Source organism: Takifugu rubripes, chromosome 2 (genome assembly GCF_901000725.2).
Source record: "Takifugu rubripes chromosome 2, fTakRub1.2, whole genome shotgun sequence".
Classification (NCBI taxonomy): domain Eukaryota; kingdom Metazoa; phylum Chordata; class Actinopteri; order Tetraodontiformes; family Tetraodontidae; genus Takifugu; species Takifugu rubripes.
The window spans coordinates 6,331,246-6,346,262 of NC_042286.1; the positions used below are offsets into that span (position 1 = coordinate 6,331,246).

At 42.3% G+C, this 15,017-nt stretch overlaps 1 protein-coding gene across 1 annotated transcript in view; it reads right to left on the minus strand.

Annotated features, from left to right (window-relative positions):
- Positions 1-14,381, minus strand: part of aqr (aquarius intron-binding spliceosomal factor) — a 30,792-nt gene extending 16,411 nt beyond the window's left edge. Inside the window, exons 1-24 of the mRNA XM_029827655.1 lie at positions 14,278-14,381; positions 13,806-13,918; positions 13,553-13,609; positions 13,103-13,143; positions 12,956-12,991; positions 12,605-12,725; positions 12,369-12,509; positions 11,778-11,846; positions 11,534-11,634; positions 11,360-11,436; positions 10,727-10,791; positions 9,848-9,967; positions 9,638-9,751; positions 9,325-9,428; positions 7,153-7,255; positions 5,696-5,816; positions 5,276-5,417; positions 4,493-4,671; positions 4,197-4,364; positions 2,960-3,129; positions 1,824-2,065; positions 1,598-1,747; positions 793-862; positions 7-117 (exon numbers count right to left, since the gene is read on the minus strand). Coding sequence (XP_029683515.1) covers positions 7-117; positions 793-862; positions 1,598-1,747; positions 1,824-2,065; positions 2,960-3,129; positions 4,197-4,364; positions 4,493-4,671; positions 5,276-5,417; positions 5,696-5,816; positions 7,153-7,255; positions 9,325-9,428; positions 9,638-9,751; positions 9,848-9,967; positions 10,727-10,791; positions 11,360-11,436; positions 11,534-11,634; positions 11,778-11,846; positions 12,369-12,509; positions 12,605-12,725; positions 12,956-12,991; positions 13,103-13,143; positions 13,553-13,609; positions 13,806-13,889 — 2,586 coding nt within the window. The 5' untranslated portion in view covers positions 13,890-13,918; positions 14,278-14,381. The remainder of the gene's footprint in view (positions 1-6; positions 118-792; positions 863-1,597; positions 1,748-1,823; positions 2,066-2,959; positions 3,130-4,196; positions 4,365-4,492; positions 4,672-5,275; positions 5,418-5,695; positions 5,817-7,152; positions 7,256-9,324; positions 9,429-9,637; positions 9,752-9,847; positions 9,968-10,726; positions 10,792-11,359; positions 11,437-11,533; positions 11,635-11,777; positions 11,847-12,368; positions 12,510-12,604; positions 12,726-12,955; positions 12,992-13,102; positions 13,144-13,552; positions 13,610-13,805; positions 13,919-14,277) is intronic.
- Between the last annotated feature and the right edge of the window lie 636 nt (positions 14,382-15,017).

A 15,017-nucleotide genomic window follows, 5' to 3' on the forward strand; every position in this document is an offset into this window, starting at 1 on the left:
ATTCACCTGATTGGAGTGTGTGACTATGAGCGTCCTTTGCTCGGGAAAATTGTGATAGACGTTCGAGATGATCTGAACTGCGACGTCTGTCTTTCCTGTCCCTGGTGGTCCAACAACCTTTAGAGAGAGAACACAATGGGTCACAATCACACCCGTTACTATATAGATAGATATACAGTATATACTCATCACCACGCGTGTCGAGTTGCCTGACAAATAGCAGCCTTCTGATAGGATATCAAAAGGCATATACATCACTCAAAGGTCTCATTTGCAGCTGCCAACTAAATACCAGTATTATTTCCACTTTGTGAACAAGTTAGGATACTAACAAGCTTTATATTTATGGAAGAGAATATTTATTACTAGATAAATATTCATGAAACAAGTTAGTGTATCTCAGGTGAGTGCTTGCAGATAAAACTGTAAACACAACAATTATTCTTGCATAAATTAGTTCATAATCTCCTTAGTTGCCTACATGAAAGCTGAGCAGTGGAGGAGGAGGCAGTGTGTGTTTGGTATGCCTGCTAATGACTGTGACCCCCCCACCCCTAAAAGAAAAGTTAGCTGGTGTGAAGAGAGGAACATAGAAAGACATGTATGCAGGGATGTTTTATCATGCTGCTGCGGCTCACTGGCTATATTTACCTCTGCTGGCTGCATAATGAATAACGCAGAGCCTGCTGGCAGCCGACGCGCCGCAACAACATGGTCTTATCGTAGTTTGAGAATGTACTTTCGCTTCTCACATCTTCAATGTTACATAAGAAACATTAAACAAGTTCTTACCATGGTCAGTCCTGGCTGCATCCCGGCTCGGATGGCTTCAATCTGAGTCGGGGTAAACTGAATTGTGTTCCTGTAAAAAAGAATGAAAATCAAGAAATCTGCTTAACTTGGCTGCAACAACTTGACATGTGTGTAAATGTTTGTCGTCATCTTAGTTTTTAAAAGGTTCATTATAGCGTGCACTGTAGTTGCACGGATGCGGCACAAGTTTTTCGACCTTTTCTTAAAGGGCAATAATTCTGATGAAGTTCTTTTTGGTTTAATAAAAATCAAAGTGTAGACATAACGGCAGCGCAACCCTCCATGAAACTTAAATCAGACCATGGCGACACAAACAAACATATCAAAATAACGAGTCAGGTATCTATAATAAGCATTTGACTGGGGTCTTCGAGTCATTTCTAGAACGGTGTTATATCATTTGGAAACTTTGGAAACACTCTGGACGTAAAACACTTGCAACATAAATTCAATGTTGCTTTTCAGCTCCAAATACTGTTTGTATTAGTCATTTTATGCTGAACACTTCTAAGGTTCACTGAGGTCAATAGTTATAATCGTAATTTTAGCACTAGCGGGTTGAAATTCTGCTGCACATGCACATCACCTGACACTTTAATCCCAGGATATTTGCCATCATGCCTTTGCTTCAACCAGTGCTGCTTGTTTATGGGTTCTGCTCCCTCAAAATTTGCCTACGGTAACAAGAATCCTGCTCTATTGGCTGATTAGAGTCTCTATTCTAACTACACACTCAACCGGGTTTTGGACTCTGTAATCTTGTTCAGTTCTACATATTACCCACCGTTTGGGCTGGTTGTAGGGATAAGGCCCACGGTTGGGGGTGACATAAGGCTCAACAATCAAAGTCTTCTCTTCGTCTTTGGCTGAATCTCCATCATCAGCCTTTCTCTTCTTTCCTTTGTCCGTTTTGTTTGAGATTGGAAAAGTGATCCTGGTAAAAAATAGTAAATGAGGTATAAATAATGCATGTGTAATGACATAATGACACAACATGTTTTGAGTCTCACCTGAAAGGGGACACCTGCAGTTCAGGGTTTTCTTCTGTGACTTTAATGGTGTGATCTGGGAAACATAAACGCAGGTGGTCCAGTGACAGGAAGGTGTCGTTGAAGTCCAAAGTCGAGATCTGGTTGGGCATTTTGGAGTAGTGGGCACTACCCGGGTCACCGTAGCCGAGGATAATGTCATGCAGCCAGTCAGGGACAACACACTCGGTGTTCATCAGATTTCTGATAGTCTCTAACACAGCCTGAAACACACAGACATGTGTGGGGATTTATATAAATGGAAGCCCTAAAAAACTGACTGAATGGGGCCTGTCAGGCAACAATCCCAAAAGACGAGATTCAGACGGATGAGAATAGCTTTGTGGTGGGCTGATGGGACAGCAGGTAATTTGTATATCTGTCAATTACATTTTAATGAGCTGCAACCTGTCTAATACCCGGAGAACCAAACACAGAGGAGGCAAACTTGTTAGTTTCATTTGTGTCAGATATCAAAGACGGAGAAGGATGTTTCTGAAATACCCATTAGTTCCTGCTCTTCCAAAATCCATGCAAAAAACACTACGGATCATTTGTTCTGGCAGTGAAAGACATAAATGGGTGGGCAGACTTTGAAACACAAGAACTTCAAAACTATAATACTCTCCAAACAGCAAAATAGTTGGTAGATGGTAAAATAAAGGAGGACAGACCAAATTTACTGCAGAAAACAAGTAATAAAGATCTGTTTTAAGCCAGTTACAGCAGCAGAAATCACCGATTAATGGGTTCACATTAGTGGATCTGGTCAGGACACTGGCAAAATAGGGTAATTGTCTCAGAAAACACAGCAAAAGTGCAATACTGCCATGCTGCCACTAGGACATTGTTAAAGGTGAAAGGTGGAGGAGCCATATCACATGAATATCTAGTGAGAAGAGACTCTCATTGGGATGATTTGAAAGGCCTTGTGTGGGTGGTAATTTCAGAGCTGCCCTGGCCCCAACCTTCCAGCTTCAATACCCAAGAGAGTGTAATATGTGCAATACATCAGGCTGGGGTTGTGTTGGGAACACCTGAGCTCAAGGTCTGAAGATAAAACACTCAGATACAATGTACAGGGAGAGCTGGTCTGATGTTCTGCGAGGACTGCAAACCTTGAAATTGTTCTCCTTGGGTTTACGTCTCATGATGATGTTGAACGTCTCGTACGGGTCTTCGGTGCCACTCTGAATACTGCTGGTCATGTCCTGCTGATACTGATTGGGGTCCAGCCACACACGGAATGTTCTGTTATCTCCTTTCAGCTTGGGCTTCGGTTCAGGACCTATATCAGGAGGACAAAAAAGGCCGTTGTTTCTTTAACTGATAAATACAGAAGAAGCAGGTGTAATCACCTTTGAAATAAAGTCTGACACGAGGAAGGCTTGAGTATAGCTCCCATAGGATTCACGAGGAGAGCAGCGTGTGCAGTTTTCAGATACCTTGACAGATTTTTTTTAAGCAGGGCACAGAGCGCGAGGTGAAAGTCAATCCCATTGGCCTCTGCCGAGAGCGTTTATCCGATGGCTGCGTGGGCGTCTGCCATTGTGCACGTGTGTATGTGGGGACTCTCAAATCCCCTTACTAAAATGAGTGTGGCGGTAAAGATACACTCCCAATACCACAGGGGCAACAATGTGAACGACTGGGCCAAGGATTTTGGAGCGCAAGCCTTTGTAGAAAAGTCAGTCAAAGGTGAAAACACGCATTTCAAATGTAAGCGGCTTCTGACAGGACATGCTCCATAGCAGCATGTTGAGTTAGAAACCGCTGTCCTCTGCATATTTAATCTAAAGCGATGAGGAAGGATATGGAAAGGGTCAGGTGAGTACATGGAAAGATGTTTTAAAAGGGAAATGTGTCTTAGATGGGAAGGGTTGCTTTGGATGGCGGCTGAGAATGACAGTAAACAGAGGAGGCTGCGCTGCTAAATAATAATTTGTTACTTTCAAGGAAAAGGCCAGAAATCTGACTTTGGTTTGAGAGCATTTCTTTTTTGGAACTAAACTGCAAGAATTTTACAGATTGAATTTTCATATTCTGCTCACATTTTTAAAAATTCTTATCAAAGTCCAAAGACATATTTGACATCCTCCTCTGTATCACTTTTACCCACACACAGCTGATACGGCTCCTTAAGAAGGTAAGGGAAGAATAGCCAAGCCTGCTGCTGTGAAGGTCTAAGACATTGTTGATGACCTCAGGTTAATGGAATGTTTCATGAGCAGATCAGGTCTCTCCTGATCCCCTCGTGACAATACCAGTCTGACCCACTCCTGAGAATCTAATAGAAGAAAGGATGCCCCGCATGTGTGTATGTGTGTGTGTTTGCAGGGGTTGACGTGAGCGCACCTTCTTCAATGACGCGTCCTTTTTCATCTAGCATACCCTGCACCTCGCAGCCTCTCACGTACGCCACACCTGTCTGCTCTAAGAAGGGCTGGCGGCGGTCAAAGCGCGTGCCGTAGACCAGGTTGGGCCTCACCGTGATCAGAAAGCAAACATCGTGCTTTCGCAGCCCTGCAGGCAAAAAAGGACAAGTTAGAAAGACATCTAGACACACAACACAACATGTTTTATTCTCAGAATCTCTGATAACAGGAAAATCAAGAGTCAACAGCCTCAGTGCTGGGATGTAAAGTGTTTACCTTCCCACTCATGCTTGATGTGATCTTTGACATTGAGGTTAACAGTGACATCAGCTCGTACGCGGGCAGGCCAGCTCTCTCCGATGTTAGGCTTGGCGACCTCCACGATGGAAAAAGAGCTAATGTGCTGAGCCATCCTGGCCCACCCCCCAAACACGACACCACCATACTCTGACTGCCTGCGCGTGGGGACGGACAGGAGTTAGACAAGCGCTGTGGGCTGTTGTCAAGCCTGAAATCAGCTGGATTTAGGGCAGCACGCAGCATCACGGCTTACTTATTTACTTTGGCTGGAACAACAAACAAGTTTCAACGCCAGTTGACATAATGGGAACACTTATTGTTTCCGAATGTGGTGTACCAAATGTCACAAACTTGAATAAAATATTGTTGTGTCATACCACCAAGAGAGTAACAGATGGGGACAAGGAACTTTATTCACTGAGTTGAAGGGACAGTTAATGCTACCAGAGAAGCTTGAGAGCATGTTAGAATCCCATTTAAAGTCAAAATTTGCAGATATCACGTACTGCGGTATTTAAACTTATATCTGAGTTTACCGGTCCCTTTCAAATGTAAACAAATTTTTGGCGCATATTTAGAATATGCATGAACAGATTGAGTTTTAATGCCTCTAGCTTATAAGTGGCTTTTAATTCCAGTTTTTAAAGACTTCAAGGGCAACAACAGACAGTAACACACAAGCATTTAAACTACCGTACAACTAAATAAATAAAAAATAAAAGACAGGATTTCGAGTGGAGGGGTGGGGTCATATCTCACCATGGTTTCATGCGGAACACAACGTCTTCGATGTCCTGTCTGATCTCGTAGGTGGACTCCAGTCGGAACAGGTTGAAGTTCCTCAGCAGGTAATCGTGGAGGGTCAGAAACTGGAGGTTCAGCTTTGCCAGTGCGAGACAGCCTGAGGAGACAGAGAAAAAGGTGGAGAAATGAATAACTGAGGATGAGGTTTTGCACTGTAGCTTCTCCAAGAATGGGAGTTTGAGAAAGGATGTGCCAACTGCCAGTAATCCGAGCGTTGCTGAGGGCGCCCTTTCACACATAAGAGGACTGTCTAAGACAGTCGCTTCAGTTCCGGACGAGTGTGAGCATGACAAGGGATAACACTGAAACCGTCTTAAATGCTCTAGTGCACATTAAGTCCCGCAGACATGGTGAGGAGTCAACATTCACACCCACCTTCGCCTGAGTAGTATTCTGTTGGGACGATGTTCTCATCCCAGATGATCTTCTCTGTTGGATAAAGAGGCATCTGATTAAGCTGTTCAATCTGTGAAATTCGGCGCTCGTGGTGGGTCACCTGTGAGTTTGGGCGAGACAGAAACAAAGAGGAGCAAGTGAGTTAATGACCGTTCTCATTACTAATGAATCAGACTATTACTGACACCGGAAATGTTGTGAGAATTGAGTTCTAATATGTCAGATCCTACTACTCTGCTGTCAGCTGCCTGATATTTTACGTAACTGTAGTAAACCTACGGCCTTTGCAGTTAGGTTGCAGACATAAATACTGAATTTGCTACAGCCCTTCTGTAATAAAGAAACTATAATTAAAATTCACAGTGTGGTCAGGCCGAGGGAATGAGAGCGGCTTCAGAATACAAATGAGCTCATGAGTTCCACCAGAGGGAGCAAAGAGTCTGAACTAGCCCAACATTAGCACGGGTGGAACAGCAGCGCTTCCCTTATGAAGAAAAATGCTTCCCCCTCACTCAGAATGTTAATGAGTGTGTTCTCAGCGGCTAGCCCAACTGTTTTGCTTCTCTGTGGAGTTCTAGTCCTGTGGCCCCATCCCATTAAACCCACACTGTCAGAGATGTTGGTTGTTGGGGGCAACCTCGGGCGCTCACAAATGAGTCTCCTGACATTGTCTCCTACAACAAACTAATCAGATAATTATGTAGCGGCTCTTCTCTACCCCTTCTCAGAGAGGAATTGGGAGGGTCGTAGTGGTTAATTATGAATAACCGCTGGGCAGCCTTGGAACCACCCACTTTGATGAAAGGGTCTGAAGCGCATGTGTGAGTGTGTATTGGGGAAACTAGTAGGACCAGGGTCCTCTAATATCCTGGAGGGCTTTTAAAATCAAAATTAGGAGGGTGAAGGAAAAGGAGCAGAGTTCACAATCAAAGTCACTTTAAGAGGTGTATTTAAAAAAAGAATGTCACTCTCTTACATGAACACATCATGCTGGTAATTGGATTAAGAGGGAAAATCAAGAGGGATGGACAGTGAAGAGGGAATACAATACGTATTCCAAGGTCAAGAGCCTCAGTTAATGAGAAACAAAACCTATTGAATGTATTACTTTTCTATAGAATTACCAGTAACCGTTTAGGAATAATCTTCCAAGTGACAATGGACTCAATTAAAAAGTCTAATGTGAGTTAATACTGTCAAGACATCTAAAAAATTGGATGAACAAAAAAACAGGAGGTGTATAGCCACAAAAAATAATCAAAATATAATTTCTAAAAGAAGCTGTGGTTGTGGAAGCTATTAAATGACAAGAGAGCATCAATTGTTTGATATTAATAATTAATGATGCAGCCTTCCACATCAATTATTAAATCACTGGAAACAAGTGAGCGCAAATCCCCACATGGCAAATTCATAAAAACCAAGATGGAACTTACCAGCAGCTCAAGGAGAAACTCATTCTCATAGGTAGTGTCCTGCCCTTCAGGCAGATCTGGCAGCAGACACAGGTAGGATGCCACCTTGTGGAGAGAATTGGGACTGCAGAGGAAGACGACAAAAGGTTAATCAAGGGGAATCTGCATGGGCAAACAATAATTTGGCCATAACTGTTATCCAGATCAAGGAAGGATGGATGACTTTCAGACCGACAAAGAGTCTTTTATGGTTTTATTTGGCAATCAAGGTTTAAAAATATCCTTTGGGGATTTTATGATATCAAATATAACATGTTTACATTCAGTCTTCTCTTTTAAATAGCAACTGCATGTGTGAAAATCTGAGAATCCTTTCACCTCATTATTGCAGCGGCACAAGGCAGTACGTCGGGGCACTCCTGCCCAGTCAGCGCTTGTGTTAATGGGCTGTGACGCACTGATGCGACAGGGTTACGAAAATCAAAGTCCATCTCTGTCTCGGAAAGCTGAGGCATACAGGCCCGTTTTAATCAGGCTGACACAATGTGGCAATAGCAGGGGTCTGGTACATGCAGAAGGGCAGAACCTGGACACATTGTGACAATTCTTGACGGCAACATGTGGCACCGACTGACTGGGAGCGTGCACACACACACACACACACACACACACACACACACACACACACACACACACACAGATGCTTGGGCAGCGGGGGGTGGTGTTTCTGCCAAGGAGACAGTCTTTGAGGTCAGGGGATGACCTGGCATAGGTCATGTGGACATTCCTTCCTTCAGCAATAAGAGCAGAGCAACGCTCACTCTGAGTGATGGGGAGGACTGGGGCAGCTCATGACTGACAGGATTGGGTCGTACATGTACCTGGTCCACACTCGGCTCAGACTTTATGACCCTTGTTCGGCTTATGAGTAATATCAGCATTTCCGCCCACCCGAACATAACAACAAACCTCTTTAGGTCATCATATTAACAAATTAATGAAGCTGATGAACCTGTGAAACATGCATCCTTTCTAATGTCCGGCCCTAGCGCACGACCCCACCCTACTAATGACAGCAAATGTGACATTTGCAGAAGTGCATATTTGAACTGAGAGTGGGCTTAATTCTTGGCCTGAAATGACACCTAACATATTTTACGTAACTGAAGCGTGTGGGTGTGTTTGCATATACGTGGCGGGCTATGCAATAATGCTGTGCTTGTGTATTCGGGGGACTTAGCGGATAAATTCAGAGTGGCGGGTGACTGGGAGCTTAGCCTGTGGGTAGGGGAGCTGGAATAAACTGGCATTACCAAGACTTCTTTGGATGAAAAGTGCCTCGTTAAATCTGATCGGCATATTTGGGAGTTACCCAGGAGCTGCTATGGCGACAGCTCTGGAGCGGCGAACAATGCTGCTCCTGCTCTACTCAAAACCCTAATATTGGGAGAAAGAGCAGAGCTTCCAGAAATACACGGAGCAGTTCAGCTAAGTCGTTACCTGATTCAGCTCAGCTCGGCTCAAAAAGCGTCTGGCTGACTTAAAGAGTTTGGCAATGTGGGATTTAAGCATTTCTAATCCAGTGCAGAAGTGACGGGCATACAAACACTGATGAATGAAGAGCATTTCTGTTGCTTCAACGTAGCACCAGTGTGTTTCACTGCTCTGGTGCTGTGTTGCAACAGGAACTATTTAAAGCTGGAACATTTAAAGCTGAAAAAAGTGATAAATGACCAGTGAAACGATGTTTTTGGATTTGTCTTCACATATACCCAAATTTTAAACACATGTGCATGCACACTTGCACACAGGCCCGCACGAACTGAGGATGCTTTATTTGGCTCTTTGGCCAGCTAATAGGATCTGACAAACACAGCTGTTCAAAGAGTTTATTCTCAAGCCAGTGCAAATCGATTAAATTAATGAGCCGTGCTGTACTCTCTGGCTGGTAACAGCTGCCTGTTCGAGGGCTCACTAGCTGCCATTTAGCGGGGAAGTCAGGCATTAACAGCCGTGCTGATGCCGTGCTAAAACATGAACTCCAGTTAAAGTACAGACACGCACCCTGCACCAATTCTGCAAGTTCTGATGGTCGGAAAAAACTGAACATGAACAAGTTGTGAATGTTCGACCGTTGACGTCCTGTTTGTGCGCCTCAGAATTTCGTGATTGATTCTAAACGCTTTGAATTACCTGAGATTGCCGAAGATTTTGTTCAAGGATTCTCTGGTGTCGACGGCTGCGACATTAGAGAGGGCAAAGTCTTGCAGGTCTGGGAAATGAACAAAAGCAGCTCTCTGCAAAACAGTGAGGGCAGCAATCAGTGATGGCTGTTGTGAAGAGAGGTGCAGTGACATATACGCCATATTGAGTGCTGTGGTCCTATAATATGATTATAAATGACACTGGGATGAGGGCTGCACTGCAACCAATCCATACATATTAAGAGGCTCACTTCCACCACAGCAGAGATGTGCTAGTCTGATTCTTCGTGCACAGTGCATACCTGCAGCGAGGTGATCTTCTCATAGTGTATGGTGGTCATCTCTTTCTGTGTCAGGGCATTTCCTGTCTGGTCATTGATTTCAAATCCTGTGTAGAACTTCAGCATATCCAGCAACTACAAACGAGGAGTTTTAGATCTCATAAATGACCTTCTAGTATCCGCAGAGTGCAGGCTTCCAGCCCTTATAAATCAACATTTTCTGGACCGTACCTGGCAGAAGAGATGCCCCTCCTCCTCCTCTCTGTGGACCAGGCCGGAGAGATGGCATCTGACCACCATGTGAGAGTCATCCAACATGGTATTGAACCAGCGCCTGGTGGGCAACAGAGCCTGGAAACCAATAAGACAGCAAAGGGTTCAACAGCCAGCTTACAAATGTGTTCAGTGAAGAATGAGGTGGGAAAATGACAAATTCTGAAGCTGAAGCCTTTAATGTCGTGTTATCTCACAAACAGGAAACCAAACAAAGACCTATTACGCCATTCAGCAAAAACTCTTCAGTGCTACGGGAGATACCATGACAGTGGGAGAGCAGGTATCTCTCCAGCATCTGCCATCTTTGGTCCAAATACAACCCTGACAGTCGGTGCAGAGTAGGCATGAACACAGGGGATCTGTTTTCTCTGCATTCATTTTCAGCCTGTCATTAGAAGGAGGAAGTATGGATTTCAAGCAACTGAGGTTTTGTAAAAGGATAGTGCTGGAGGACAAAAGATGTCTCTGGAGACTCTCAGCTGGCCGGCGAGAAGCCGCTGCCAGGAACTGCAAGGCCGGCCTGTCAGCAAACAGCCAGACGAAATCTATTGAGTTCAGCTGCTCGTAACAGGAGATGTGCACAGGCAGCAGGAGCAGCAACCTAATGTGGAACAGTGTCTTTGCAGTCGAATGTTACATCCCTAAAGCACGCAATTTCTATATTCAGTAATGAAATATTTTAACTAAGATAAATGTTCATAAAAACCTTGTGTTGCACTAAAAAGGAGAAACTGAAAGGACTCATCCAGTTCAGAGTAATACAGCTCAATCTTATGCTACATTTCAAAGAAAGGACTATAATGTCGATAGAAAATCCCAGTTCACGTGGCTTACCTCCAGATCGATCACAAGTTCAACGAATCTCTCACAATAATGCACTTGCTCCATGTTTACGGGCCCTGTGCAAATAAAAGGAGATCATTGGAGTTCAAACATCACTTCCTGGCCCACAAATACCCATTGGTGGTTCACTGAGAAGGTGGTTATGAAGTCATCAACCAGCTCCTGAGGACAGCAAACGCTAGTGGACAACTCTGAGGTGGCACACTGAGCGGCACGACCAGATGCTGCGCTGCCACAGAAGCATGCTGGGATGCGTCCATGTGCTCGTGTGCGGCCTACTTAAAGCCGAGGCATGCAGCAGGCCATAAGAGTGATGTGGATCCTGCTGTGGTTCAGGCTGTAATCTACTCTGTCAGGTTTGAATCCCACCTTAGCACAAATACACATGTTCTGTTTTTAGCATTCAGGTGGGGGGCTCCATGTCAGCCTGCATTACAGCACAGCCGGTGCCTGTGGCTGTATGGCAGCTGGAGTGCACGCTCCTTTGGCTACTGCACCACTTACAAAGAAAGGGGGGGAACCATCACTATAGTGTGTGTATAAAAGACCGAAGTCTAACGGACGTTTCTGCTCAAAGATCTCCTTGTTGAGGGTTACACAAAAATGTGTGGTTTTCTTATTTACCTGATGGAGGAATGGACACGAGAACCCCGAAAAACTTTTTAATGAGAGATGACAGGAAGGTTCTTTCTTTTCTTGCCCTGCAAGAGACGTAAAGGTAAAACATAGGATACAATAGTTTAGAGATGAGCTCAGGTTTGGGCAAGCAAGCAAAGGTTGGGAAGAAAAAAGAATTACGTCTCAGCTATTTCAGCATCCATTTTATCATATTTCTTCTTGATTAGATTCCAAAACTTCTGCAGCTTTGGAACCTTTTTCAGCTCTTGTTGAAGTCTTGACTGCAAATAACACAGAAACAGATAAGTAAGTGACAGATTTCACAGCAGATTTTCCATCATAGAGACAAAGACTGGCTCTCCTCTGACACTAAACCCCATCCCTCATTATGCACCAATCTAAAAGCAATGAATTGATATCTTACTGGTAGAAGGCACATCCACATAGGCAGAGAGATGAGCTGCTGCACCTGCTCTCTTATTAGATCTACCTCCTGGGAGGACAAAGAGTGAGACAAAGACAGCAGTTTAAAAATGTACTGTAGATGACAGGTTTTGATTAAATATCAGATCAAATTAAAGTTATGAAACGTCAAAGTTCGGAGATTATTAGACAATGCAGTGGGCTATCACAGCAGATTTTAAAAGGGACAGCTGCTGTGATCCCCTGTGGGTTTATGCAGCAGTAAAGGATCTCAAGTTTATGGGAGGTAACGCAGGCTCCAGTTGAAAGCCTAACACTGACATCTAGTGGACATTACTGGTATTGTAAACATTTTGGTTTATTACAGTTTTGTAGTTTTGACTTGTCTTTAGACATACGTCAGAATTCGTTAGTTTAACTGATTGCATAAAATCATTTTTCTTTTCCCAAGCTACATTTGATCTGAACACAATAACGCTTACATTTGTAATGTAAAAGAAATGTTAAGTTTACATTAGACTTCATAGTTTTTATTTATCAATATACACAGATTCCTAGATTTCTAGAGTGACATCTTTACAATGGAACATACCAAACTGTTGAAGCAATGATCCAGGAAAACCAGCAGGACAGTTTGCTCTTTTAAGGAGAAGCCAGCTTCACTGTCTGCTAATACAGCTTCCCTCACACATTTGAAGAAGAACGGGAAATGGTCAGGCTCTTTCTTGAACACCTGAATCCCATCAAAGAAACAAAACAAGGATGATGGTGGTGGTGATGACAGCATGGCCGCAAAAAAAGCACTTGATCTAAAGTTAAGAGCTTTACCTCCCAAGCTGGGACATTCTCTCTGAACTTTTCATTGACGATGCAACAAATGGACATTAAGAAGGCGTGACTGGACACTTCAGGAGTATAGTTCACCCACAGGTAGTTCTCAAGGTACTGGCTAAAAGATGAAAAGAAAAAGACAGATTACAGCTATGAAAAAGCTCTACGTCAGTTCACTTCCATCTACCTTTGATATTGTATAGTTTTTAAAGCATAACAGCCGGTGGGTGAAACTGCGTGGTCAATGTTCAAATTCTATTCTTGTACAAAAACACACATTTCCTCATTACATTAAAACCATGCTTAATGTAGAAGTAAGAAGATGAAAAATACTGTTAAACAACCCACCTGAATTCAAGCAGCATAATTTTTCTGATGGAAAATCTGAAAAAATACAGATAAAATAGATAATAGATTGAAATAAACTAAATAAACTTTAAATGAAAGTGAAATTGCTACTTTAACTCTAAAATTGTTCGGACACAAATGTCTTACTTGGACTGCACAATCTCTGTTTCGTAAATATCTCCCATCACCTAAAAGACCAAGGAAGGAAAAATAAAAAACAAAACAAACCAGCAAATGGTGTTAAAATATTTTAAGATTCACGCAAATGCGGTTTAATACTCTCAACAGCTAATTTTGCACTTTATAGCATCCCATATCTCATATGAGGTTGGGATTGAACGTTATCCTTATAACGTTCTAATCGTATTTGTATTTATTTATTCTGTTTCTATACTTTGTAAATACAAAACCTTGTCTACAGTTATATTAAACTACGTTAGGCTGCTACTACAATTCAATTTCCCTACGGGGATGAATAAAGTACATCTTGAATCTTGATTGACTCCGGCACCTTCCCTGTGTGAAGGGCTAAGGAGGTAAAAAAAACAAACCAACAAATATTTGAGCCACTACTTACATGTAAAACATTGAACTCACCTTAAGATCGAATGGTAGCTTATTTGTTGCATGAGGAGCCCAGTATTTATTAGCCAACTACAAGATGAACAAAAATACATTAGTTGTGTATATATTACAGATAATCTTTCAATCTATCTAAATACAAATGGCCATTAAATATATGGCACAGCTGGTCATAACAGGGTGATTAACACAAGATGCAAGGATCACACTGTTTTGAAAGGTAATAAAGACAAACATAAATAATATAAGTAATGTGGTAGTGGATTACCTGTGTGACATATTCTGCATTAATCTGCGCCACAGATGGAGCCGCAACCTTTTTAGTGGGGGTTTCTTTCTCCGTGTTCATCATCTTTCACCTTCAGTCAATACACCGGAGGCCTTGAAAATAACGATATCATTTATTGTAGGAAAGCAAATATTGAGTAGGTCAAGTTAGCTAGTTCCGAGTTGTTGGCCCAAAGTAACGGAAAGAAAAGACAGCTGAATTTGAAAGATCAAAAGGTTGGGTGGCAAAAAGTAAAATATATACGACCACAATGTACATAAATACAAATATAAAAGTGTATTAGCTGTAAAATATAACATTACTCCAAGCCTCATGGACGCTACGCCAACAGCAGCAGCAGTGTTAGCTTTGCGGCTAAGATACTTCGTAGCCGCCAACATAGAACTATATTGTTATCAATACATTATAACAACGTTCTCATATTATATGTAAGTAAAAATAAGGAAAAAACCTTTTAAAAAGTATTTCAGCTTGTTTGAAGAATAGATCATCCATACACACGAACAAACGCGCTGTTTTCGAGCAACTTCCTGAGTGGGTCCGTCCTCTATATCGTTCCCAAGCCGAAAAAGCAGACTTTTTAGTTCCTACCAGGAACATTACGAAGAAAGTGGAAATAATTGTAAATAATTTATAATGGTATTACTGTTACATGTGATTAAAATGCATCATTGACATGTTTTTAACATGTGATACAAAATTACCGTTTTTTCCCGAAACATTTAAAACATGCGCCTTTATCACAGGCATTGTTGATATGTCAAGAGTTTTTGTTCTATTCTAATAACTATCATGAAAAAGGGCTGTCACAAAATCTAAAAAGGTAAATTAATTTCTTTGACAAAATGCAATAATCAATAAAAACACAAGCCATTTTAGTCAATGAAGTGATTTTATTAATTGTGATGGCATTTTTTGTAAAAAAAAATAAATTCCTGAAGAACAGGCGCCATATATTTATGACGACAGTTTCCATATAGTTGCTTTGGAAAAAAAACAAGATTACAGCAAAAGCGGTTGAAGCATTCTCAGGTTTTAAATTAACCCCTATTTCTAAGATTGTTAAAAAAAAAAAAACATGATAATGATGTGACCGCAATATTTTATTGGATTGCTCCCAAATTGCGCTGATTGAAACGATATTTCCCAACCACAAGAGGGCAGCAAACACCGTTACATAAACCTCATGGA